The sequence below is a fragment of the Poecile atricapillus genome, chromosome 33, assembly GCF_030490865.1.
Source record: "Poecile atricapillus isolate bPoeAtr1 chromosome 33, bPoeAtr1.hap1, whole genome shotgun sequence".
NCBI lineage: Eukaryota > Metazoa > Chordata > Aves > Passeriformes > Paridae > Poecile > Poecile atricapillus.
The window spans coordinates 3,004,627-3,030,212 of NC_081281.1; the positions used below are offsets into that span (position 1 = coordinate 3,004,627).

At 58.9% G+C, this 25,586-nt stretch overlaps 4 protein-coding genes across 4 annotated transcripts in view; 2 read left to right on the top strand and 2 right to left on the bottom strand.

Annotated features, from left to right (window-relative positions):
* Window positions 1-2,218: 2,218 nt before the first annotated feature.
* IQGAP3 (IQ motif containing GTPase activating protein 3) lies at window positions 2,219-15,889 on the bottom strand. The gene is made up of 38 exons (XM_058860497.1): window positions 15,854-15,889; window positions 14,644-14,731; window positions 14,162-14,318; window positions 13,795-13,872; window positions 13,536-13,612; window positions 13,330-13,397; window positions 12,949-13,062; window positions 12,362-12,540; window positions 11,974-12,061; window positions 11,544-11,707; window positions 11,271-11,358; window positions 10,969-11,132; window positions 10,642-10,802; window positions 10,276-10,400; window positions 9,928-10,091; window positions 9,647-9,737; window positions 9,400-9,567; window positions 9,140-9,282; window positions 8,896-9,066; window positions 8,507-8,590; window positions 8,280-8,351; window positions 7,976-8,045; window positions 7,399-7,607; window positions 7,030-7,182; window positions 6,754-6,917; window positions 6,368-6,592; window positions 6,142-6,282; window positions 5,610-5,694; window positions 5,103-5,335; window positions 4,882-5,014; window positions 4,478-4,580; window positions 4,186-4,330; window positions 3,936-4,023; window positions 3,470-3,682; window positions 3,205-3,371; window positions 2,958-3,059; window positions 2,478-2,586; window positions 2,219-2,332 (listed from the first exon to the last, which is right to left on the bottom strand). The coding sequence occupies exons 1-38, from the start codon at window positions 15,876-15,878 to the stop codon at window positions 2,219-2,221; spliced, it is 4,923 nt and encodes a 1,640-aa protein (XP_058716480.1). The 5' UTR covers window positions 15,879-15,889.
* A 1,598-nt stretch (window positions 15,890-17,487) lies between these two features.
* Window positions 17,488-21,076, top strand: TTC24 (tetratricopeptide repeat domain 24). Its single transcript, XM_058860222.1, has 6 exons — window positions 17,488-18,268; window positions 18,346-18,558; window positions 18,788-18,916; window positions 19,053-19,174; window positions 19,292-19,438; window positions 21,068-21,076. Exons 1-6 carry the CDS (start codon window positions 17,488-17,490, stop codon window positions 21,074-21,076), a joined length of 1,401 nt encoding a protein of 466 aa, XP_058716205.1.
* Window positions 21,077-21,455: 379 nt separating this feature from the next.
* NAXE (NAD(P)HX epimerase) lies at window positions 21,456-23,537 on the top strand. The gene is made up of 6 exons (XM_058860699.1): window positions 21,456-21,705; window positions 21,915-22,023; window positions 22,350-22,460; window positions 22,599-22,712; window positions 22,798-22,945; window positions 23,028-23,537. Exons 1-6 carry the CDS (start codon window positions 21,536-21,538, stop codon window positions 23,228-23,230), a joined length of 855 nt encoding a protein of 284 aa, XP_058716682.1. The 5' UTR covers window positions 21,456-21,535; the 3' UTR covers window positions 23,231-23,537.
* Window positions 23,497-25,586, bottom strand: part of LOC131590293 (G patch domain-containing protein 4) — a 5,980-nt gene continuing 3,890 nt past the window's right edge. Inside the window, exons 3-8 of the mRNA XM_058860223.1 lie at window positions 25,463-25,536; window positions 25,288-25,380; window positions 24,958-25,065; window positions 24,721-24,839; window positions 24,553-24,603; window positions 23,497-24,426 (exon numbers count right to left, since the gene is read on the bottom strand). Coding sequence (XP_058716206.1) covers window positions 23,817-24,426; window positions 24,553-24,603; window positions 24,721-24,839; window positions 24,958-25,065; window positions 25,288-25,380; window positions 25,463-25,536 — 1,055 coding nt within the window. The 3' untranslated portion in view covers window positions 23,497-23,816. The remainder of the gene's footprint in view (window positions 24,427-24,552; window positions 24,604-24,720; window positions 24,840-24,957; window positions 25,066-25,287; window positions 25,381-25,462; window positions 25,537-25,586) is intronic.

Consider the following 25,586-nt stretch of genomic DNA (forward strand, 5'->3'; position numbering starts at 1 on the left):
TGCTCGCCCAGCACGCCCGGCTGGTGGCCGCGGCCATTGGAGCGCTTATCCCCAGCTTGCAATGACATCTAGTGGAGCTGTCTTGGGAGGAGCTCAGCGAGCCAGGCCTCCTCCAGCACTCCCTGCGCTTCATTTTCCTCTCGAACCTCCTCTCTAAAGCACGTGGGCAGGAGGCAAGAGGTGGCACCTTATTTCTGAGTCATGGCTGGCCACAGCACAACTTCCCGGGAGCCAAAAAAAATCACCTTTTCCACAGCAACACCGAGTCCCCTCCAGCCCATGCTGCAACTGTGTTTATTCACTTAGTGAATAGCTGAGACTATTATTGTTAGATAGAGTTCTTTACCTCAGGCTTCCCCTCCATCCCCAAAGCACCCCAAAAAGTGGTTTCAGTGTGCCAAATGCTGCTGGTGCAAAGCCAGTAGCTGCTTGGCTGCAGCAACAAACCACACTGAGCCACAGCCAGAGACATGCTGGATCCTCCTCTAAAGGCAAGGAAGGAAAAAAATAAACAAATATGGTAACCAGAAGATAAAAACCCCAGTGTGGTAATGAGTAATGTGCAGCAGCAACTTCCCAGGACCCTGTCCCTGCAGATGGTGCAGCATCCAACAGGTTAATGTCAGCCCTGTCCTATTTTAAACATGGAAAAGTGCTGCAGCTTGATCCCACTTCATTCCTGTAAAGATATAATCATAGTCTCTAGAAGACGCAATCATAGTATTTATTCAAGAATTAAGTGTATCTGAAAGTGGCCTAAATTCCCTGTGCAAGAGCTGAGTTGGTGCCTCAGCATCTGACTCGGCACCGCTGCGAGTCCCTGGTGTCCCCTGGCCAGGGACACCTCACTTTGGGAACAGGGACCTGCAGGAATGGCACCAGCCTCAAAGACCCTGGTAAGTAAGGGGAGAGGCAGGTGAGGAGCACAGGGAAATGATCATCCAGAGAAATTCTGCATTTTCTGATACATCTTTATTTAGAGTAAACAAGAAGAGGCAGCACAGCAGGAATCCTGCACGGATGGGGATAGAATAAGCACAGTTTGAGCCATTGATAGTAGAGGAGGGAAAGAAAAAACACATAAAAACCTCACAAACAAACATCACTTTCCAAAGAGGAGACAGAGCCTGAGATGCCAACAGATCAGGTACCGCTGAGCTGCCTCAAGGTCCCATGGCAGTTACTGAGCAGCGAGGGAGATTCCTATTCCAATCCCCTAAAAAACTTCCTTTGCAGAGCAGGTTTGGGACCTGCTGCTCCCATGGCTGAAGGAGATGGGGTGGGAGGAGGTTAGGACTACCAGCAGCTCCTTTCCCCTCCCATGGAAGGGGCTGGAGAAGGAGCTCACATGGAGAGAAAGCGCTTTAAATGCAGCCACGGCCAAGGGAGTCATTGTCCCACACTTGAAAACCAATTAAGCAGCAGAGCAAATAAGAGGGGACAGAGTCACCACCATCCCTACTCAGGTGGTGCTGTGGGGTTGTTCCACAGCAGATGATGCAGCAATGTGGTCCAAAGATCTGCTCCAGTCCCCCAAAGCATCCATGGGGCAGCAGTGACACTGAGCCTCTCTCTTGTGTTTCACAGCCTGGCTGAAGAGCAGCAAAATCCATCTTTCAAATTAAAATTGTTCTTTTGCACCTCAATGTACTAGAGAAGAGCTGATAGATGTCTTCACAAGCAGTTATTGCCTCTCTGTTATCTGCTCTCTCTGTGCCTCTCCCTACCCCTCCTTATAAAAACTGATTCTGACATTGCCCCAGCCTTAGCATGAGGAAGAAATACATGCATCCATATGGATATAGATAGATAAATATAGATATATTAGAATACCTTTATTACATCAGTAAAACCTGTGTAGTGTCCAGAAATACAGTGTCCTTGGGCTGGCTGTTGGCAACACAGGAATTAAACAGCCAAAATACCCAGATAAAATAGATTTTAAAAGCAACACATGCTGCAAAAGCTTTGGCAGCTGCATCCCTCCTGCAGGGAGGTCAGGCATTGGTTTAGTACCAAGCTCGGGGTGCCCAGGGCTGGGGCTGAGCCCTGTGCTCCTCAGTCAGGCACCACTGGCTGCAGGTGCTCAAGCACACTGCACCCATGCAGGAAAGCTCCATGGCCAGCAGCAGCTTCCCTGCCCTCAGACCACTAACCCTGAGGTCTCTTTGGCAGGTTTACATTGCCCCCCTCCCCTGTAGCCCCACCCCTGACCCTGTTACTTCTTGAAGAACTTCTTGTTGAGGAGGAAAATGAGCAGGTTGACGTTGACCTTGGCCTTATCAAACATCTTCATGACTGCTACACCCTCGTACTGCAGCTGCAGCAGGTCCTGTGGAGAGGAGACAGTCACTGCCACCAGAGCTGTGCCCAGCCAGGGAAGCTCTCCTCAGTGCCCAGGCACAGGGACCTGGGTTTGCAGTGATGGCAGATGCACAGCAAGGCTGCCCCCAGCAGCTGCAGGACAGGCTCCACACCTGGTAGTGCAACTGGAAGCACTCCATGTCGATCCCCATGAATTTGGCTTTCACCTGGAACCTGCCTGATTCCTCACAGGGGATGATGTCGAAAATCACGTTCTTGAGCCTGAGAAGACAGAGCCATTCGCTACCAAAAGGGGCTTCACAGTTTTAACACAACCAAGCACCAGGTCACCTACCCAGTGCACCCCATCATCAGCACAGCAGCCAGAGCCACAGCCCCAACCCCACTGCAAATCCCAACTTTCCTGCCTTCTCCTACACAAAACAACTTGCCCCACATGGCAAGACAACAGTGGCCCATGAGCATCCTCCTCCTTGGTTATTTTCTTCTACCTGCCCAAGTTTTCATAGAATTGTGGAATATCCTGAGTCAGAAGGGACCCACAAGGATCATTGAGTGCATTAAGTCCAACTTCTGGCCCTGCACTGAATAACCCCAAGCAAGAGCTCCTTCCCTGGAGCAGGGTTACGCACTGGCTGGGTGGCAGGTCCTGGATCTCCAGCAGCACCCCCTTCTCCCACAGCTGGGCTGCTGTGTAGTGCAGCGATGGCAGCTTCTTGCTCTTCCCACTGACCCTGAAAGAGAAGAGACCACATGCTGAGAGCTCATCTCTGGCCATCCATGACCCCCTTGATTCCCAACATCCCCAGGACTCACAACAGAGAGCAATGAAAACAAATAATGTTTTTTTTTTAAATTACTGATTTTAAGGAACCGCACTTGCTGCTGGCTGCCAGGTTGTCAAGGCAGGTCTTGATGTACTGGTTGTAATAATCAATTTGCTCCTCATAAAACAGAGTTTTAGCATCAAGGCCCTCCAGGGTCTGCCTCAGCTTCAGGAGCTCCCTGCGGCGCTGCTGCCTGTGACGCCGCTGGTTCCGAATGTCCTGGAGGAAACAGCAAATAAATGTCATTATGAGCTTTACCAGAGCAGGACCTCGGGGGGGTTTCGGGGCGGTCCCCAGCTCAGTGTCCCCCAGCACACCTTGGCCAGCTCATCAATGAGCTCCTGGTAGCAGTTGGCAGAGTCCACCAGCCCCAGGCTCTCCAAGCGCCGCAGGTTGCGGATGACCTTGCGCTTCTTCTCCTCCATGGAGAGCCGGCCGTTGGTGGCCAGGGAGCGATGGCGCTTCAGCTGGGCAGAGGTCTGGGCGTCCTGCAGCGCTCGCCGGCACATGAGGTGCTCATGGGCAGCTTCCTAGGGATGACAAGGGGTGAGCCTGGAACACAGCTGGAATGGGATACAGAGATGGAACAACCAAACTCCTTCACCCACGCTTTGATGTGGGTCTCTCCTGGCCCAGAACATGTAATTTTTTCTGAAAACCAAAATCCAGTCACTGCTGGATCACAAGAGCAAACCTCTGAGAGGATCAAGGCACCTTTTTGCTGAGAACATTTTTGCCCAAAGTTTTTCATTTAATCCCCAGCAGCAGCCGCACACATCCCACCTCATGCTCTGAGGCTGGTGTCCACAGGATTTCCGGGAGAGAATCTCCTGGCTGGGACTGGATCAAATCCACCAGCATCTGCTTGGTGCTAGAGACCAGAGGGAGATGTCAGGCATCTGCTCCACACCATCACCCTCCACATAATATTCAGTTGCCTCTCAAATGTTTCTTGCCCACCTTGAGCATCCCAGACCCCAGTACCCTTCCAACACCCCAGTACCCTCCTAATGCCCATGGAGTCCATCCTTACCTCAGCAGCAGGCTCCTCGTGTCACTCTCCTCACTGCTGGCCACTGGCACCAGCTTGTTGGTGAGGGTGAGGGAGATCTCTGTTCTGCTGAGCTGGGAGAGCACCTGCTCAGCACCACTGTCTCCCAGGCTGGCAACACTCTCCCCTGTGAGGGCAGAGAGAGCCCTGCTAGCTGTGTTGGGCTGGCTTCCCATGCCCAAAGCAATCCAGCTCAAGCTTCCTGCAAGGAAAGTGTGCCCACGTCCACCCTCCTCCCATCAGGGTAGGTGGTAGGACCTGGAATTCAACCTACCAACCAGGGACTGGACTGTAGGAAGCTCATCAAGATCCTCCAGGAGCTCGTGCAGGGGGTCACTGTGGTGTGGTGCAATGGAGTCCTGGTGCTCAAGCAGGAGCTGGACAATGCAAGGGATGAGTCAGTGGCAAAGAGGGATGCAAGGGGAGAGTGAGCAAGGGCCAGTCAGGAGTGATGCAACACCCTTGGCACCCAAGAGGGGATGGAGAAAATATAAGGTTTGCAAAAAGACAAAACTGCAGAATCTAAGTTATTTCTTTGCTTAGAAGAGAAAAAAAAAAGGGTCAGGAAGAGGGAAGCTTGGCCAGGAGTGGATAGAGGAATGGGAGGATATGCAGCAGAAAGCCCAGGAGGTGGGAGCAGAGCAAACAGAGCTTGCCATGGGCTTTATGTGCCCTGACCTTGTGCGTGTTGATGAGCTCCCCCACTGTGATGTAGATGACTGGTTTGGCCACTGCCACCATCTCTGAGTACTCATCCATGTTAAACCTCTCTTCAGGCTCAGGGACGCAGCAGGCAGCAGAGATGAACCTCCTGCAGGGAGGGACCCCTTTGGTCAGCCCCAAACCCCCATCACCAGCTCCTAGATGCTCTCCCACCCTCTCGCCATCCTGGGACCCACCTGAACTTGTTGTGGGTGTCCTCCAGGTACTGGTTCACCCCGCAGAGATGGGCGCTCTCCCCCTGGAAGGCCTTGCGGGCAGCAGCGTGCTGCAGCACTTTGGCGATGGACCCCAAGCTGCGGCGCTGGTCAGGGTGCAGGGCCGCCCTGGCTGACACATCCACGACATCAAAGCCATCAGGGGCCACCACTGCCGGGTTCATGAAGCGGTAGTAGAGCAGGTTCCCCACAACCTAAGGCATGAGACAGGCTGGGGGTTGGGGACCATATGGGTTGGGACCCAAGGAGGTGATAGATCAGCAGGGAAGGATGTTTCATCCTTGTGCTGCATGGTAGGACCCTCCTGGAAGAGATGGCAGTGCAGGGAAGTGCCTACTCTTGGCATTTCTCAAGGAAAATGTTGACTTGGAGATGTTTTTAAGAGGATCTGACCTTTCATGGAGGGATATTGGCCCTTTATGGACAGACACAGCTGAACCCCACCAAATCGTGCAGACCCTATGGTACCTTATCGACCTCCTCTGCTGAGGCCTTGGGGAATTTCTCAACCAAGGACATCCTCAGGATTTTGGCCATGTAGCGCATCCCATAGCTGAGAAGAGGTAGGAAAAGGACCATCAGTATGTGGGTCCACCTTGATGACCCAGTCCTAGTACCCATCATCCAAGAAGCATCAAGCCCCCAGCCCGAGTGTGAGAAGAAGTCCATGGGTAGGATTGGCAGCTCAGCTCCCTCCCCCACCCTGCTGCCAATTCAGGCATCTCTGGAGGAAGCTTTCATCCTCTGAGGTGACCACAAATCAGATTCTTCCTGGCAGACATATCAATGTCAGCAGTAAACTCCCCAGAAATGGAGCAGAAAAACAAGCCAGCCCACAAGGCGCTGCTGGTATTTGGGGTTCCCCTTGCAGTAACTCAGTCCTGCAGCAGCAAAGGGGCCAGGAAGCCCCCCATAACCCAACCTCCTTCCTAAGGCCTTCCTAAGACCTTAGAGCCAACAGCACTCCTGGGGTGTGCACACAAACCATCAGGATACTCACGGGATCTTGTCAACAGAAGAGGTGATAGCAGAGACAAACTTGTCTGTTATTGCCAGAAGATTGCGGATAGAAATGTCCAGCCGCCTTTGGACCTCGGGGTGGCTGAGAGCCTGCTCAGGGCTGACCTCATATGGGAGCTTGCTGTGAAGGGAAGACAAGATCCCCATCACCATCCTAATGTCCATCACCCTGTGGCCAAGCCAAGCCCTCTTACCCAGGCTCTGACCTTCTGTGCCCACTCTGTGACTCAGTCTGGTTGATCCACGCCTTGTAGATGTCCACAGGGTCCGTGCGGATGCTGAGAGTCTTGTCCTGCAGGACCTCCTGCACTGGGCCAGCCAGGATGTGCCGCAGGGCGTTCTGCCCACGGATGTTGCGGTAGAAGCTGACCACCAGCCGGATCACCGTGGCATTGCCCGTCAGGATGTCATGAACATGGTCCACCTTGGACCTGGGGACAGAGACAGGGCAGATGGGACGAGGGGATGGACTGGTGTGTGTGTGTTTTCTCCAAGAGAAGGCAGCAGACAGAAGAGATAACAGCATCCAAGCTGATGCAGTTCAGCCTTTCCCTGGGCCTGTCTCCACACCAGGGCACCCATAAACACCCACCTGATCTCTTCCTGCAGCGCCACTTTGAAGAGCTGGAGCAGCAGGTAAGCCTCCCGTGGGTTGGATGCGTAGTTGTAAAGCGTAAAGATCACCGACTCCATGAATTTGGTGGACTTGTTCTGGGGCATCTGGAAGATCAGCCTGGCCAAGTACACCGGCTGTGTCTGCAGGAAGGAGGGACACCAAGCTAACCCAAGTGCCATGGGGTAGCCAGGGGCCAGGTCCCTGCACTGTCCCCCAAGCTGTGGGACACACAGCAGAGCCCCCCAGCCCCACCTGCAGCAGGTAGAAGAGGTGCTGATAGGCCTCCAGCTTCTGCCGCTTCTCCTTGCTGAGTGACTTGAGCCCCTTCTGCTTGTCCATGGACATCATCTCTGAGAGCTGCTCTTTGTTCTTCTTGGTCAGCTTTTTGCAGTGGGAGACCACCTCCTGTGGCCACACAGGCAGGGAGAGAAGCACTGGGCTCTGCCTAAGGCTCTGGCATTCTGACCAGTTTGTGGGAGAGCCAGAGGCATCCCAGTGCTCCCCACCTCCTCCCTGACCCCTCCAACTGCTTAATAAAATAGCGAAGCAGAGACGAGCCCAAGCTGCGATAACCACAGAGGGCAAGACCGCGTGAGGCGACCAAGTCCTCCCCCACTCTACCTGCAGTGTGATCCTGTTCTTGACCAGCAGCCCAATCTTGATGTCCATGAGGTCCAGGTCGCTCTCCAGCTGCCGGCTGGCACGGATCCTCTTCACCAGCTCCTCCTGCAGCCGCAGCACCTCTGACTCCTCCCAGAAGTCGTGCTGGCTCTGCTCCAGCAGGTGGATGAAGCGCCGGACGATGCCTAAGGCTGGACTCTTGGTGTGGACTGTGGCAATGCACAGTAATGCCGTGGATGTTTGCAGGTAGATGGAGTAGCCACCTCCACCACAGACCCTCAAGACTGCCAGCATTCACCCAGACACCCCTTCCTCCTCCCAGAAAAGCATCTCCTTGCAGCACCAGCACGTGGGCCACACTATGCAACAGCCTCCAGGAAGCTCTCGGGGGCAGAGGGGTAGCCCCAGGGCTGATGACCAAAGACCACCAAGGCTCTGTCACTCCGCTCCTTGCCAAGGGGCCACCAGTGGCCTGTCTACAACTGCTTCCCCACTGTGCAGGGCCAGCAAGGGAAGAGGCAGAATGCCCTTCCCAATTAGCCATCGCACTTCAGAGCGGCAATGAGCAGGCACTTACCCAGCATCCTGTAATCCCCACGGGCCTTGTTCGCTCGCACAAAAGCCTGGATTTTAATTATGGCTTTAATCTGCCAAGACAAACAAGGGGGTGGAAGATGCTTTTCCATAGTGTCCTTAACACACACAGGGAGTGAGGGAGAGCTGGACAAGCATATCACTGCCTGGTCCCACTGCCAGGATGAATCAGTTCTTCCAGCTGCACTGCGAGCACTCGGGAACAGGGATCCAACTGCGTGCTCTGGATCATCCCCCTACATCCAACATGGCCCCAGGAGCTGTTTGACTCCTATCCCATCACTTACATTCTGCCTGAAGTAGCGCAGCCTCTCCTGGTACTTTCTCTGTGCCTGCCACATCCTCACAGCTGCCTGGATCTGGGAGAGATATTCCAGCAGTTGGATTCTGGAAGGACATGCTTGGCCAAAGGGAATGGGTGGAGGGGAAAAATCATGAGGACTTCTAGAGGAGGTTTAGGTTGGATATTAAGGAATATTAGGGTAAAAAGGCTGAAGAAAAAAATCTTCCAAACCTTGATTGCAGCCTCTGTGTTGGATTTCAGGTAGTGCAGCCTCTCCAGGTAAGCTCTGCGCTGCCTGTACCCCCTCCAACAAGCCTGGGCACAAGAAGACACCAGATAGAGAGACCTGTGTGAGGTTGCTGTGATTCCATTCATTTTTCAGGGAGCACATGAGGAAAGATAATAATATAGCATGGAGAAAGAGGAAACCAGCACCCAAAGCAACTACTGCGAGAGAAACAAGCCCCACACTACTCTCTGCAGCACCTCGGGGGTCCAGGCAGTAAAAGTACAGAGCAGCAAGGGCTGGCACTCCCTGGACCTGCCAGAAGATGCTGTGAGCAGCTGCCGTTGGTTTGTGTTGCTGTGTCCAGAGGAGGGACAAATTCTGGCTGCATCACCTGGATCCTGATGGCAGCTGGCCTCTGCTCCTGCAGGATGTGCCGCCGTGCTATGAACTGCTGGCGAACAAGGAAGCCCCGGAGCCGTGCCTGCAGCCTCACCACCAAGGCAATGTTGGATGCCCACAGGCACTCCCGGTCGTGTGCCACTGTCACTTGGGTGACGACCAACTGCAAGGACACAAGGCACCAGCTCAGCCCCAATGATGCCAGCAGTGCCCAGCCAGCCCCACCCTGCCCAGACCTGGATCTCCTCTCGGCTCAGATGCGTGGTGTTGAAGCTGCCGTTGTGTGGGCACTGCCAGCTGCCCTCCAAGGTCTGCAGGTTCAGGTAGTACTCAGCACCATCCAGCAGTCTGTGCCGGATCCAGGATGGCTTCATGCCCCCTGCATGCCGGGATAGATGGGAGTCGCTGAAGAGTGCTGCTCCCCCTGAACACCCTGGTGAGGGGTGCACCCCAGGCTCCCAGGGTGGGGGAGGTTTTTCAGCCCCCAGGGTTTTACCTGCTGGTCTCTTGGTGGCCATCAGAGCTGCCAGCTGCTCCTGGTAGGCATCAGCACAGGCGTTCACTACCCCACACAGAGCCACGTCAGGGTTGCACAGCACCCGCAGTGTCTGTGACGCCTTCCCTTCCTTGATGGCCTGGTTGATGGCAGCTGTGCCCAGAGCCACTACAGGAGCAGAGGAGCTCACGTCAGCCCCTTCTTGTCCCCCAGCCGCCAGCAGTGCCCACATGGGGAGAGGACTCACTGCTCCTGGCTGCCACTGTGTCCTGGTTGGCCTGGAAGACGCCTTCCTGGATCTCCTCCCAGCAAAGAAATGCTCCATTGTCCTCTGTGGTCTGTGAGATGGGGGAGATGGGGTCTAGTGAGCTGGGCTGCCCCCTGTGAGCACCTCCTGCTTTGCAGGTGCTGAATTGCTAGGGTGGCAATGTCACTTCACAGTCTCATGGCCAAGGTGGGGTACCCTGCATCCAGAGGGGATACCGTGCTGCCATGGAGTTACTCCACAGCTGATGACCACCACCTCACCTGGACTTTCTGCTTCCGTGCCCTGGACAGGACATTGTGGTAGCGTGGAGCGTTTGGAAGGGCAATGTCAGGCAGGGCAGGCGCCAGTAGCAGCAACGCCGCCAGCGTCTTCTCAGGGTCCGCCTGCAGCAGCGCCTCATTGACCAGCCGGACCGCGTGGGCTCCTGTGTGGGAGGGAAGGGACACGCCTTTCAACCCCTCCAATGCTCCGGACACCCGAGGGAGTCACAGCCCAGAGCGGTGTGGGATCCTCTGGTGTCTCATCGGGGCTGGAATCCCAGTGCAACCTCCCTCCTAGGGTATCTGCAGACCCCCTGCATGCCCAAACCTCGTGTGGGCAGGACTCACGGTCGTTTTCATCCTGCACTGATGAATTGGTGCTGTTGATACTGTCCTGAATGTCATTCCAGCTCAGGAACTCAGCTCCTGCTTTCCTCGATTGGCCTTTCAGCTGCAACAAGTCATCAAAGTACCTGCAGGAGAGACACAGGGCAGTGACTTGGAGCATTCCAAGCAGGGCTCAGTGCATTCTGAGGAGGGCTTGGTGCATTCTGAACAGGAGGGCACCTGCCAGACCCAGCTGCCTAGTTCTTCAGAGGGGAGAGGCAAAGCACAGGAAGCTGCTGGAACAAGCCCACAAAAAGCCCAGGTCTCCTGACCAGCCCTTTCCACAAGATTTCTTCACACCAGTCCCCAGTACAGAGCCCAACTCACCTCTGTGCGTTTGCATCTTCAACTCCTGAGAGGCCCAGGGCAGGGCTGACCAGGCTGCTCCAGAGCCTGTTTGGGTTCCTGGCATCCAGGGCTTGGTTAACCAGTGCAACAGTTGAGAGCATTTCCACAGCCACAAACAATTCCTCCTGTGCCAACTCACCCTGCAAAAGGGCAGGCAAAGACACTGCACCCCCATAACCTCCTTCTCCAGTCCCAGCTTCCCCAGGGAAGCAGCAGCAGCAGCAGAGGAAGCACCCTAGTCCTAGCAGAGGGACCAACCCATCCACCCTCAAGGGGATCCATGGCCCATTCCTGGGGGTCTCTCACCCGTGGGTGCTGGCACTGCAGCAGGGCCAGCTGCTGCTGGTACAGCAGGGCAGCAGGGGCGTGCACATCAGGCAGCTGGGCTGCAGGGTCCATCAGCGCTTCCAAGGTTTCTGCTGGCATCCCTCGGTGGACAGCAGCGTTGATCCGGCTGACAGCCTGCAGCACTGAGGGACAGACAGGGGGGCTGGCACAGGGGGGCTGCAGGAGGTGGCTGTCTCAGGGCCAGGCTGCCTGCAGGCCCACCAGCTCCTGGGATGCACTGGGCAACATAACCTGCAACAAGTGTTCGCTCAGGCACTCACTGGCTCGCTCCTTCTCATCCCTTCGATTCGCTGTGAGGATCCCCGCCTGCACCTCCTCCTGCTCCAGCAGCTCCAGGTAGCCCAGTTCCTGCAACAAGCAGAGAGGGGTGTCAGGTCTCACAGCCCATCATGCTTGTGCTGACGCAGCAGACATGCTCAGACCTCTGGCAGAAAGTTGCCAATTCCCCACCCCACAGGACCTCCCTCTTCCTGGGGACCATGGGCTGCCCCCAGCACAAGCACCCTGCCCCGCAGGCTCCTGCCAGCCCCTACCAGCGCCTTCTCCTCCCGGTCTGTGCTGAGCTGCTCCAAGTAGAGCTCGAGGTTGTCTCGCTGGAGGCAGCTCAGGGCCAGGGTGGGGTCCCAGAGTGCACGGTGCAGTGCCAGCACATCCTGTCTCTCCAGGGCATTGTCCACCTCTTCCAGAGCCCCACGCACTACAAGAGACCAGTCCACCCCAGAGGTGAGTAGGTAAATCATCCCACAGCTCCAGGAAGAAAAGGCAGCTATGGCTAAAGCCTGCATACCCATCATTTAAATTTCTCCCTGGAAATGCACACCCAGCCCTTCTTCCCACTAGGTCTGAGGTTGGCCTGAGCAGATTTCTTTCTGCTATGCCCACCAGTCTCCCCATGCCCTGGGCTACCATGGCCCCACCATAAGCCCTGGAGAACCCCCAGAGGGAAGGGCCAGCTTTGCTCACCATTCACTTTGATAATGTTCCCTTGGATTTCAGCCTGGGTCAGACACCAGTCATAGACATCCTCTCCTTCGGGGATCACCTGTGGGTACTGGACAGGGACTCCTCAGCCTGAGCGTTCTGCTCAAGCACACCCTGCCATGCACAGTGAAGTCCCCTGCAGATGCCTGGGCTCATTTCCCAACGCCAAGCTCTGAGTGAACCAGCCCCCAAAGAGGAATCATCTCCCCCATCTTCTGCTCAGCACAAGGGCTCCCAGGCCATGTTTCAGCCAGCAAGCACCTTATGGTCTCTGGCCAAGGGACCCCTCCAGCCAGAAGCACCCACCTGCCCATCAGCAAAGGGGCTGCTCCTCTCCCAGCCACCCTGGAGCATCCTGTGCCCTACTCACCCTGTTTCTGGCATTGCTGCCCTTCTCCAGCTTGGCCTGGTGCAGCACCTCCTGGTAGGCACCTGCCAGCTCCTCACGCAGTCCCACCAGCATGGCATGGGGGTTGTGGAGGGTCTCCATCGTCTGGGCCACCACCCTCCGATCCACCGCTTTATTGATGGCTAACACTGCAGCGTGGACTGGAGGCGAGGCAGGGAGGAGGTGAGTGAGATGGGACATGGAGGGGCAAGATGGCCCACCTGCTTTATCCCTGCATGCAGTGGGACAAGGCATTCCAAGGGTGATGGTGGGAACCTGCCCTGTTCAAAAGGGAAGCTGCGGTCTCCAGCACCTGGGAAGTCTGTGTCTCACAGCAAGCCCAGGGAATGCAGAACCCCAGCTGCTGCTGGCTAGGAAAGGGCTGTGCCAGCACCTGCAGCCTTGTACTGGGCTGAAAGAGAACCACCAGGTGCCTCCCACCCAGCCCACCATCAACTCCCAGAGCACCCCCTCCCATTTTGCTGGCCCCACATTTGATGTTCAGGGGTTGAGCCAAGATCCTGCTACGGGCTGACATCCAGCCCTGCTCCCCCCCAGGCACCCGTCACCTGCTGCTTCATCCACTGAGAGCTCATTGGCCAAAATGCCACCAATCTTGCTGAAGGCAGGCAGCTGCAGCCCATATTTCTCCAGCTCCTGCTTCATGTTGTTGATCTCCTCCTCTGGAGCAGAGCAGAGGCAGCACTGCTCAGCATCAGCCCCATAGCCCAGTATGGGAGCAGGGGCAGCCAGCAGAGCCCCCTCTCCCCTGCCAGACCAAGAGGAGTGCAGAAAACCCCCACACTGGGGTGAACATCCCTGAGGTAGCTTTGGCAAAACACATACAAGACTTTCATTCCCCACATCCCTCCTGCCATGGGACCCCAGAGCATTGGTGGCAAACCCCCCTCAGCAACTCCCAGCCCAGGTCTCCCTGCACAGCACCGTACCTGTGAAGTTCACTTTCCCATACAAGTCTTGGATCGGAGGAGCCAGCCCCAGCTTGAAGAGGTAGAAGCTGAAATACAAACCCACGCCGTGACATCACCTGCTTCTCCCTCCTGACACTTCTGTGTCACCTGAGGCTGAGAGGCGACACCACCAAAGGGCTCATGAGCACAAAGACATTCCATGACAGCCAGGCCAGGGCACCCACCTGAGTGCATGGATGCAGTAGACCACCCGGGGCATGTTCTTCTTGTCATAGATGTCAGTGGTCTCTGGGTGGAAGATCTGCCAGCAAGACAAGAGACACATCAGGGTGCAATGGCATCCAGACAGTTCCCAGGTCAGCTGGTGTCAAAGAGTGGGGGGCAAAGATGAAGCCCCCCTGCCATACCAGCACCCCTCCAGTACTGCCACAAGGCAAAGGCCAGTGTGTCCTTTGTCTGGGGAAAGCAGAGGGGAGACGTTACCGAGGGAAGCCCCACGTGGCTCATGGCATTACGCCAGTGGTTGATGTTATCCGTGTGCCGAAAATGAAGCCCGGCTGCCTGGAAGAGAGGAGCTGAGGTCAGGCTGAACCCCACTTTCTCCCATCCCTGGGGTCCCCCTTGCCCCCAGACCAACCCAACCAAGGCAGGAGGTTAAAGACAGAGCCAACACCTATGACCCCCAGGGACAGCACAGCTCAGGGACCCCACTGCAGCCACCTGCTACAAAACCATCCCTCAGTGACTGCTGCCAGCAAGTCCCTCCTCACTCTGCACACACCAGCACAGGGAAGGTTTGGGGGTACTCCCTAAGGGGTACTAGACCTTCCCCCTGGTGCCACAGCCTTACCTTGTACCGTGTCTGTTCAGGGTCGTAGATCTTCTTCAGGGGGACAATAGCAGGGGCAAAGCAGTGGCCCAGTTTGGCCAGGAGGACCCCATTGCGCAGGGTCTCCTCCAGCTCCGTGGGTGGGGGCAGGCCCTCACCCAGACAGGCCTCCATCCAGCTGGCAGGGCAGAGACAGGGCACATCAAGGACCCCCAGCACCCATCCAGCAGAAAAGCCCCCAAAGGACATTCCCCTCAACCCCATTCCAATAAATCCTCCCTGGCAGGGGAGCTCAGCCCTCAGGCTTTTGCAGCTGGGTGGTTTTCAGTTTGGGTGTAGGGCTGAGTGTCCCCCCACAAAAAAAGAAACAAATCCTCAACCAGCTTTGAGCCACAAAGCCTCAGGATCCAGGCAGCATTCTGCAGCATTATAGCCCATTCCCCCTGTCCCTCCCTTTAACCCTCCAGATCCAAGCTCGGGGATCTCCCCAAGTGCAGCCCCACCGCTTGGCTTCCTCCAGGTGACACAGGTACTGGTAGGCATCATTCTGCCTCCTCTGTTCGTCCATCTCATCAGCAGTCAGGCGCTCACCTGGACAGAAAGGTGGCCTCCCATCAGAGACCCCTGCTCAGGGGCGCTTTCGGAAGCTTTCTGAAGTTTCATGGCCACTGAAACTAAGATTTGGGAAAGGAAGCCGGGCTTTGGGTGCAGTAGCCTCCCACAGTGCTCGTGGGAGTGGCCACCAGCGTCAGAGTGCCAGCAGCCAAAAACTTCTCTTCTGTTCTGGCAGTGGGAGGAAAGTTTCCAATTTCCCTTTTTCCCAAATAACGGCCATCGGAGCTGGCACTGAAGTGGGGGAGGGCGCAGACAGCACCCGGGCAGGAGGAGGTGGGGAACACAGCTACAGCTTTGGGGTCCTCTGATACTGCTCCTGCTGGAGGCACCCACGATTTCTAGGGGGCACCCGGCTGTCCCCCAGCAAACCATTCCTCAAAATATCTCCCCAGAGGCCTGACACCTTGCCACCGCCATCGCTCTACCCATATGCAGACCTGCCTGTTCCCCCTCAGCCCCCTGCACCTCTAGTCCTGAGTGTTCCTCCATCCCTCTGCACACCCAGAGTGCCTGTGCCCCCCTGCACCCCACACCTGTCCCCACAACCCTCACCTGTCCCCCGCGCCCCAGGCCTGTCTGTTCCCCCAACGCCCCGCACCCATCTGTCCTCCCCCAGCTCGCTGCACCCCAGACTTGTCCCCCTGCTCCCTTCATCGTCCCGCCGCCCAGAGCTGCCCGCACCCTCCATGGCCGAATGTGCTGCCGCTCCCTCACAGCGCCCCGGCCCCGCTCCCTCACAGCGCCCCGGCCCCGCTCCCTCACAGCGCCCCGGCCCCGCTCCCTCACAGCGCCCCGGCCCCGCTCCCTCACAGCGCCCCGGCCCCGCTCCCTCACAGCGCCCCGGCCCCGCTCCCTCACAGCGCCCCGGCCCCGCTCCCTCACAGCGCCCCGGCCCCGCTCCCTCACAGCGCCCCGGCCCCGCTCCCTCACAGCGCCCCGGCCCCGCTCCCTCACAGCGCCCCGGCCCCGCTCCCTCACAGCGCCCCGGCCCAGCTCCCTCACAGCGCCCCGGCCCCGCTCCCTCACAGCGCCCCGGCCCCGCTCCCTCACAGCGCCCCGGCCCCGCTCCCTCACAGCGCCCCGGCCCCGCTCCCTCACAGCGCCCCGGCCCCGCTCCCTCCATGGCCGAATGTGCTCCCGTTCACTCACAGCGCCCCGGCCCCGCTCCCTCCATGGCCGAATGTGCTCCCGTTCACTCACAGCGCCCCGGCCCCGCTCCCTCCATGGCCGAATGTGCTCCCGTTCACTCACAGCGCCCCGGCCCCGCTCCCTCCATGGCCGAATGTGCTCCCGTTCACTCACAGCACCCCGGCCCCGCTCCCTCCATGGCTCCGGCGGCTCCGCCCGCGGTTTGAATCTCCCGCCGTCCACGTGACACCGTGCGGGGGCTGCTGGGTAGCGGGACAGCGGGACACGGGGACAGCGAGACATGGGAACACGGGGATACGGGGACATAGGGACAGCGGGACACGGGGACAGCGGGACACGGGGACACAGGGACAGTGGGACACGGGGACACAGGGACAGCGGGACACAGGGACAGTGGGACATGGGGAGAGTGGAACATGGGGACACAGGGACAGCGGGACACGGTGACATGGGGACACAGGGACAGCGGGACACGGGGACACAGGGACAGCGGGACACAGGGACACAGGGACAGCGGGACACGGCGGGGAGAGCGGGGCACACACACTGGGGAGCTCAGGGAGCGCTGGGGGTGCGGGGAGGTGAAACACACCGAGAGAGCGAGGGGAGCCTTGGGGTGCAGGGGCTGGGCACACACCGGGGTCCAGGGGAACTCCACGGGCTGTGTCAAAGGGTCAGTGCTGTACCACACCAAGGACGTGTCACCCAGCCCCGGGGTGCCCTGGACCCTCGCTGCTCTGAGCCCATCCATCAACCTGCTCCAAATCATCAACCTGCCCCTGCATGGAATAAGCCCCCAGCACCTGCCACAAGCTGTTGAGACAGCAAGGAGCCGGTTGTGCCATCCATTACACAGCTGTCCTGTCCATCACACAGTTTTCCCATCCATCCATCACAGGACTCACACTGGCACTGCTGTATTGAGTTGCCATGGCACTGCACACCACCCTGGTGACAGGGATGAAACTGGAGCCACTGGGGCCATTGTGGGACGTGCTTTCCCAGGAACAGGCCTGGCTTTGTCCCAGCCTGTGCCACCACCTGCCACGCTCCTGTCTCTCAGAACCCAGCTGTGCCCCAGCACTGGCGTCCATCACCAGGGGCTGCTACCCACTCCAGGCAACTTTCCAGGCAACCCAAGTGCGGAGGCGCCTCAGACATCCTCCATCCCCGCAGCAGAGATCCGTGGCTTGTGGCAGCGATGCGGCTGCGGCAGCAGGGATGCCCTGTCTTTCTGCTCCCTGCACTCAGCACCCTTTGCACCTGAAGAGCAAACAGTAAGTGTGTGCAACCGGTTATTCTGCCTCTAGCACCCCAGCAACATCCCACTCCACGCTGTGGTGTCCCTCCTCCTCCCCCAGTGACCTCTTTCCTCTCTCGCAGCCACCGAGGTTTGTGGGATCCTCCATGGAAAGGCCTTTTTACTTCCTGAAACTTAATAGCAAGCAGGCTATAAGACACCCCTATTTTTTCATAAATAATATAAAATAACGCTGCTTGTTTGAAGTGCTCCCTGGCAGGACCGTGCTGCCTTGGCTGCCTACGCACCTCTCTCTCTTGCAGGCAGGTTGCTGCCCCTGCCCATGGATTCGGAAGAGGCTGCTGACCTGGGAGTGCAGCCCACCACCCCCTCTGCCCCCACCATCACCAGCACCCCCACAGCCCCCACCAGCTGCAAGAAGAGCCGTAAGAAAAAGAAGGAGAAGGCTGAGGCCAGGGAAGCTCAGGAGGGAGGGGATGAGGCAGTGGAGCGGGTGGGTGCGATCGAGGGCCTCACACGAGCCGGGCACCGGGCGCTGGCTCTGGGCGCCGGGCGGGAGGCAGTGGGGTGCTTCAGGAAAGCCCTGCTCCTCTCCAGGGATACAGCGAGTCCCCAGCTCCACCAGGCTTGTGCCTTCAACCTGGGGGCTGCCTATGTGGAGACTGGAAAGCCCAAAAAGGGCCTCGAGTTCCTCCTCCAGTCCCAACCCTCAGAGGCGGAGAGCAGGGGTCACTTGGGGAGCCTTTATTTCAGCGTCGGGGCGGCTCATGAAGGGCTCCAGGACTTTCCAGAGGCTCTGGAACGTTTTGAGAAAGTGGCCGGGCAGGCGGGTGCTGCTGTGCAGGCTGGTGGCCGAGCAGGGACGTGCGTGCAGATGGGCTGCTGCTACCTGGGCATGCGGGAGCCGGCCCGGGCCGCGCGCTGCTTCCTGGCCGCGGCGCAGGCCTTCGCGGTGGCCGAGAGCCCCGAGGCCGCGGCCGTGGCTCTGAGCAGGGCGAGCGGCTCCATGCTGCAGAGCCGGCGCTTCCAGGCGGCGGAGATCGCCAGGGTCCTCGCCCAGTGCCGCTCACTGTGCGAGACCATCCCCGACCCGGCCCTGCGAGGTAAGGCCGCGCCGCACCCCTCGCTCTCAGGGCCCTGCAGAGCAGCTCCCACGCCTGCTTTTCCTCTCTGCCCCCAGGGAAACTCTACAACGACATCGGCCTCGGCTACTCCCAGCTCCACATCTTCTCCCTGGCTGCCGAGAGCTTTGAGCGGGCCCTGGGGCTGTGCAGGGGGCAGCCGGAGCGGCGGCAGGAGGCTGCGCTGCTGCAGAACCTGGGCGCTACCCACAACGCGCTGCGCAGCTTCGGCTCGGCGCTGGGCTGGCACCGGCGGGCGGCCGCGCTGCACGGTCCGACACATCTCTGCCTCTGCCTCTGCCTCAGCCTCTGCCTCAGCCTCTGCCTCTGCCTCTGCCTCAGCCTCTGCCTCTGCCTCAGCCTCTGCCTCTGCCTCTGCCTCTGCCTCTGCCTCTGCCTCAGCCTCTGCCTCTGCCTCTGCCTCAGCCTCAGCCTCTGCCTCTGCCTCTGCCTCTGCCGGCTGTGCCAGCTCGGCATGGAGCCCTCTGTTCGCAATTCCAGGTGCTCTGGGGAACCGGAGGGCTCAGGGGCAGTGCTTTGGGAACCTGGCCTATGCCTGCAGCCAGCTGGGGAACCACGGGGCTGCCGCGGAGAGCTACCTGCACGCCCTGCAAGCCTTCCGGGACTCGGGTGAGGGGAGGCACAGGCAGCCCCTTGGGGCGAGTCTGCAGCATCCGGGAGCCAAGTGGACTGAAGCTGGGTGATGCTGCCTGCCGGGGATCTTGGCTGAGCGGTGCTGGGACCGATGCAGCCCTTTGTCTCCCAGGGGACCTGCAGGGGCAGTGGCAAGCGTGCGAGGGGCTGGGTGCGGCCTGCCTCCACTTGGGAGACCCCCAGAAAGCCATCGGGCACTATCAAGAGGCCCTGATTTTGCTTTCCCACTGTCAGGTAAGGCATGATGGGGCACCGCCAGGGACAGACCTTCCCATGTATTACGGGGCACAGGTCTCAGCCCTGGGGCGCACCCACTTAGCCCATCACACATATGAGTTCTCTCCACCACAGGACAGCCCCAGAGCTGACCACAAACGGGTCGTGCACAAGCTCACAGATGCCATCCAGCACCGACTCCGCTTCAGCCACCTCTCATACCAGGGGGGCTGGGCACCCACCCCGGTGCTGGTGAGCATCGCCCAGGGCATGGGACACTCTGTGGGGCTGGGATCTGGGACCCCAGTAGTGGCAAGAGGTGCCTGAGTTTCTGGGCAGGGAGACACAACATGTTAATCCTATCAGGAGCCCAGCCAGCTGAGGTTTTGTTCCACACTGCCCCATGCCAGTAGGACACAGCTCCAGTGGAGGAAGGTGTGAGTAGGAAAGCTGCCATCCTCTCTCTCCTTCATCTGGAATGAGTTTCCAGATCATGCAGGAGACAAGCCTTCCTTCCTTCATGTCCTTCAGGGGGAAAGCCCATGCTGAGGACAAGCTGTATATGTACACACCAGGAGCACATCCCAGGTATTCAGGTAAGAGGGTGCAAACTAAACATGGGATTGAGCCATGCAGGCAATTCCTGATGGAGCTGAGGCTTTGGCACGCTGTGATATGTGTTCTTGCCTGTTTGTCCTTCCTTCCTGGAGGCACAAGAGTGGCTCTGACTGGTGATCTCGCACTGGAGCCCTGTAACCCACATGGCCTCCTGGGCACCTCTGGGCAGGATGACGATGGTCCCAGCTCAGCTCCAGGGTATCACAGTGAGCCCCAGGCTAACAGGTGGGCAGGCAAGGGGGAGGCACCTTAGTACAGCCCCTGGCACCCAAATACCTCTGCAGTACAAGGGACTTGTCCTGTTTAATGGCGAAAACCCAGAGATTTTTAAAGATACATAATTCTGGGAGTGTGTTTGGGGTAATTCCAGCTGGATCCTAGGGAGGATTCAGTCACAATGTGATAGGGGAGAGTTTGTCAGAGATGCTGTCCAGAACCGCACACGAGGTTCATTTGTCCCTCAGTAAGAGGACCACCAGCCCCCTGAAGGCAGCCAAGCCACCCCACACTGGCCTCCGGCTACAGAAGTACCACATCCAACCAGAACAGCACTTCTCTAGTGAGCCCAGGCCTCAGGGCGTCACAACACATTCCACAGAGCATCAAAACTGCCAAGTCCTCCATCCAAGACCTCCAAAGAGGTATGTGATGCCTTGGAGGAGTGGGCAGGGGAGTGGAGGTTTGGGCTCCAGAGTGTCCTCTGAGGGGTGGGTTCCTCAGAGGTGAGGTGGAGACCCCAGCAGGGCTTGGGACACCTGTTTCTTGGAATGGACACAACCCCAAGCCAAAAGTCACAAGGGCTGGGCTTTTGGCACCTTGTAGCCAACACCGAAACCATTCCCTATGGATGGGGCAGCAGATGTAATGGTTGTTTCCAGGACCCTGGTATGAACTTCCTGCCCACTCCTGCGTTCCAGTGCTTAAAGGGGCTCCAGCAGAGCTAGAGAGGGACTTTGGACAAGGGCCTGGAGTGACAGGACAAGGGGCAATGGCTTCTCACTGCCATGGGGCAGGGTAGATGGGACACTGGGAAAGAATTCTTGTGTGTGAGGGTGGGGAGGCCCTGGCGCAGGCTGCCCAGAGAAGCTGTGGCTGCCCTATCCCTGCGAGTGTCCAAGGCCAGGCTGGACATAGACCTGGGATAGTGGAAGGTCACCTTGGCAGGAGGGTGGGACGAGATGGGCTTTAAGATCCCTTTCCACCCAAAACAGTCTGTGACTCTGTAATTTGATTATTCCATTTTGCATCCTGCTGGACACCCTCACTCCCCATGATGCCTCCATGACCTTGCAGCCTGAATGATGACCCCACTGTCACTGCTACCGGCTGCTGGTCCCGCCGGAGACCTCGCACGGGGACCAGGACTCTGTCCCTCGTCTGCAGCCTCGTGTGACCTGGAGGCCACCGGGGACACGCCGTTTCTCGGGGGGCCTGTGCAGGCCCAAACCGGAGGGGGGCTTTGAGCCAACACGCTTTTGACCCCGCTCCGTTTCCCCATCTTTTGTACGTCGGCGTCCAGGAGGAAACGAATGGATTGGACCCTGGGGGGCCTGGAGGGACCGCGGCCTCTATGCGGCTCCGCCCGGCCCTGCCCCGCCGTGAAGGGCGCTCCGCCCCGGGGCGGCCCCGCGCCTGCTCCTTGCGGCTCCGGGGGCCGGGCCGTACCGGGCCGAGCTGTACCGGGCCGGGCCAGTCCGTACTGTGCCGTACCGGGCCGGGCCGGACCGTACCGGGCCAGGCCGTACCGGGCCGGGCCGCTGCATGCCGGGCCCGCGCGCCCTGCTGGGCCTGGGGCTGCTGGTGGCGGCGGCGCGGGCGGGCGGGAGGTGCCAGGGCTGGGGCTGGGGCTGGGACCGGGGCCGGTGCCTTCCCCGCCGCGCCATGCACGTCCCCAGCGCGGGGTCCGGCCCGACGGGGCTCCGCTTCCTGGGGTAGGGCCGGGGGAAGGAGGGAGCGGGGAGAGGAGGCGGGCGGTGTCGGGGTGCGGGGGCTGAGCGGTGCAGAGGGATCGGGCAGGACGTGGGGCTGGGGTGCAGATGTACACGGGGGCTCAGCTCTGTGTGGGTGTCTGCAAAGTCGAGGGGATGGGCTGGGCCTGGCCGGGTTTTGGGGTACCCAGGGGTGCCATCTCCCACCCTAGGCAGGAGGAGGCCCAGGCCATCGACCAGGAGCTCTTCACTGAGTACAAGTTCAGCGTGGACCAGCTGATGGAGCTGGCAGGGCTGAGCTGTGCCACTGCCATTGCCAAGGTGAGGGTCCTGGGGGGCAGAAGGGGGTCCTGGCACTGTGGGCTGAGCTCTGCTACTGCCAGGGTGGGTGGAGGTGCTGGGGGAGAGTTCCAACACTACAGGTTGAGTGCTGTCCCCGCCATCGACAAGGTGTGGGCCCTGGGGGGCAAGGGAAGGTCCTGGGGGTCGTAGCATTGTGTACACCAAGCTGTGCTACCACCAAGGTGGGCACCAGGGAGGCAGACGCTGATCCTGGGAGTGATCCCAGTTGGGGGTTGTGCAAATCCTGGCCCCATGGCATGGGCCCACTTCCCCATCATAACCCTGTGCCTCTTGCTCCCCGTCAGGCTTACCCACCCAGCTCCTTCACCACGAGCCAGCCTGCTGTGCTGGTGGTCTGCGGGCCAGGGAACAACGGCGGTGATGGGCTGGTCTGTGCCCGGCATTTGAAGATGTTTGTGAGTCTTGCACAGGCAGCCACAGGGTCCCCATGATGGTCCCTGTGCACCCCTGTACCTGGGGGCTCCAGGGTCCCACTCCTCTGGCTGCTGCTGGTGCCAGAACGGGGTTAGTTCAGCTCTCTTCTGCTCTTGCAGGGCTATCAGCCAACCGTGTATTACCCCAAGCGCCCCAGCAAGTCCCTCTTTGAAGGTTTGACCACCCAGTGCAAGAAGATGGATATTCCCTTCCTCCCCGAGTTCCCAACTGAGGTGAGGAAAAGCCCCCAGCTTGGCAGCACCCGCCTCTGGAGCTGTGGCCAGGACTGCCTTTCACCTGCTGCCATCCCTGCCATAGGCTGCCTTCATCGACGAGCTCTATGGCCTGGTGGTGGATGCCATTTTCGGCTTCAGTTTCAAAGGAGCAGTGCGGGAGCCCTTCGGCAGCATCCTCAGCACCCTGGAGCGCGTCACGGTGCCCATCGCCAGCATTGACATCCCCTCAGGTGAGTTGTGGCTGCACCTGCCAGAGGAAGGTGCCCAGCCAGGGTGGTCCCAGCTGCAGCCTGGCCATGAGGCTCGTTGCAGGCTGGGATGTGGAGAAGGGGAAGGCAGACGGCCTCCAGCCCGACATGCTCATCTCCCTGACGGCGCCCAAGAAGGCGGCGATGCATTTCACCGGCCGGTACCACTTCCTTGGGGGCAGGTTTGTGCCCCCCATGCTCCAGGAGAAATATGCTCTAAACCTGCCAGCATACCCTGGCACAGACTGCGTCCTGCAGCTGACCTAGAGCTGGGGCCAGGCTTGGCTTCAGCACTGCACACCAGGGCCAAATTCTGCCCAAGCCTCTGCTAGGACACTGCTCAGCACCTCACTGGGCTTTGGTGTGAGCCAGCAGGATCAAAAGGCCCAGAGATAAGGTCCAGGTAGTGGCAGTGCTGAGGGGCTGCAGGAGGAGCTGTTTGGGGTTGCTGCCTAACCCAAGTGCTATAGGTGTCAAGGTGATATGGGATCTGGAGCTCTCTCACTCATTGCACCACTCACACTTCAGGATAATCTGATTATAATAAAGATTTATTCATGCCCTTGAAAAAATATTTCAGTACTCTGCAGGGTGTGTGTCCTTGTGTCCCTCTGTGGCAGGCCCATGGCAAATGGGTCACAGGGCTTGGGGGGAGCCCAGGTTCAGGCGGTGAACTTGATCCAGCTCCAGACCAACTTGTCCTAGCCCAGCATCTCCAGGCAGCTGGGACACAGTGCTGGGCTCCATCTGGAACAAGCTCAGAGCACCCCATGGCATCCACCAGCACCAGGACCAGGACTCTCACAGCCAGGCAGGATTGGCAGCTGCACAGCACAGCAGCCATGTCACTTGCTCACTCTGGCTCCCTCTTCCTCCTCTTCTTCCTCCTCTTCTTTGTAGGGCTGTGTCCCAAGTTTAGCTCATCTGTATCTTGTGGAGGTGCATCTGTTTCAGCCGTCTCTTCTTTGTCCTCTTCTTCCTGCTTCTTCTTCTTTTTCTTCTTTCTCCTCTTTGCAGCCTTCTCCTCCTCTTCTACCACCTCCTCTTCTGTGCTTAGCTCTGGCGTCTTCCTCCTCGTCATGACCTTCCCCTCCTCTCCTGATACCTCTTCTCCATGTGGCTCCATGACCATCTTCTTCTTCTTCTTCTTCTTCTTCTTCTTCCTCTTCACCTCTTCCTCTCCTGTCAGCTCCTCTTCTCTGCTTGGCCCCCAGTTCTTTTTCTTCCTCTTTACAACCTTTTCTTCTTCCAACGCCTCCTCCTGTTCTCTGTTTGGTTCCTGGCTGTGTGGCACCTCGGGGTTGGCTCCATCCCTGGACCGTTTCCTTTCCTTCTTTTTGCCCTGGCTATTCTCCGGGGGCTCCTGTTGCCGCTCCTGTTGCCGGTACGTGGCCAGGAAGGCTCGTTCCTGCTCCTCCAGGCGCGCCAGCTTGGCACTCATGGTCAGGCCGTGACGGGCACCCCTGCAGTGACCACAGGCAGCAAGGACTGGCACCTCCCCAGCGGGGAATGTGTTCCCCAGCCCAGCCTGCTCAACAGCCCCTGCGAGGAGGGGGCAGCCCAGCCAGGCAACCCCCCCAGCCACTCACTTGTGTGCTGTGCGGCCCCCACACGCCTGGATCAGCTCCTTGTCTGTCAGCCTGTGGGACAGAAGGAGCTGTCACCCCCAGCATCTGTGTGAGGGGAACACAGTCTGGAACAGAGCTCCACCTTGCAGCCCTCGTCCCTCCCTGTCAAGGGATGGGACCCAGAGTCACCTCCTGACTGAAGAGAGGTCCAGCTTCTCCTCCTCCTCCTCCTCCTCCTCCTCCTGACTGCTCTCAGAGCTGGCGGGCAGTGTCACAGACTCCTCCCCACAGGCTGTGAGTGTGGCTGACTGCAGCACAGAGACAGAGGGACTGTGAGGAAGGGGAGCAAGGAAAACAGGGCTCTGGGGGGCCACAGCAGCAATGAGCTGGGGACCATGCAGTCCCCAGGCTCCTGGGGCCGGTTACCTTCACAAAGTGGCCATACAGCAGGCTCCCACTGTTGCCAGCCTTGCGTGGCTTCTTATTGCTGATCCTGCCTCCCTGCTCGGAAACTGCCTTCACAGAGATGCCATCCTGGGCAGGAAAAGGCAAAGGGCTTGGAAATTATCTGTCCAAGGGATTTTGCCCCTCCAGCAGCACCTCTCCACCACCACAGCCCCCATGCAAGGTGCTGCTTGCTGACAGGGCCTGGGGGAATACAGTACAGGAGCCACTGAAGGAACCCAAACACCCTCCCCTGCCTTCAACCCCATCCCTGTCCCAGCGGGTGTCCCTGCCACTCCCCAGCCCTCCAACCTGTCCGGCCTCCACAGCAATGTTGGCAGCCGCCTTGTTGAAGACATGGTCCCACCAGTGGAAGGTGAAGGGCTCGGCCGCGTCGTGTCCCACCTGCAGGGTGCGGAGGAGCCGCGGGAATGGCTGCGGCGGGCGGCGGGCAGCGGGCCAGGGCCGGGGGGGGATCTGCACTCACCCCCGCCGTGTCGCACTTCACCTTCACCCGGATGGCCTCGGCGATGCCGTCCTCCCTCCTGCCCAGCCCCTGCCCTGCCGACAAGGAACCCGTCACCCCCGCACGGCCGGGGGGCTGCAGGACC

Bases quoted from the DNA above. Each gene is read 5' to 3' on its own strand.
- IQGAP3 (XM_058860497.1), bottom strand. From the start codon at position 15,878: ATGGAGGGAGCGGGGCCGGGGCGCT. The intron at 12,541-12,948 runs GTGACGGGTGCC...CCTCGCCTCCAG, and splicing joins CTCAGTGGATGAAGCAGCAG to TCCACGCTGCAGTGTTAGCC. The intron at 9,283-9,399 runs GTAAAACCCTGG...CCCGGCATGCAG, and splicing joins GGCCACCAAGAGACCAGCAG to GGGGCATGAAGCCATCCTGG.
- TTC24 (XM_058860222.1), top strand. From the start codon at position 17,488: ATGGATTCGGAAGAGGCTGCTGACCTGGGAGTGCAGCCCACCACCCCC. The intron at 18,269-18,345 runs GTAAGGCCGCGC...CTCTGCCCCCAG, and splicing joins CCCCGACCCGGCCCTGCGAG to GGAAACTCTACAACGACATC. The intron at 19,175-19,291 runs GTAAGGCATGAT...TCTCCACCACAG, and splicing joins TTTTGCTTTCCCACTGTCAG to GACAGCCCCAGAGCTGACCA.
- NAXE (XM_058860699.1), top strand. From the start codon at position 21,536: ATGCCGGGCCCGCGCGCCCTGCTGGGCCTGGGGCTGCTGGTGGCGGCG. The intron at 22,024-22,349 runs GTGAGGGTCCTG...GCTCCCCGTCAG, and splicing joins GTGCCACTGCCATTGCCAAG to GCTTACCCACCCAGCTCCTT. The intron at 22,713-22,797 runs GTGAGGAAAAGC...TCCCTGCCATAG, and splicing joins TCCCCGAGTTCCCAACTGAG to GCTGCCTTCATCGACGAGCT.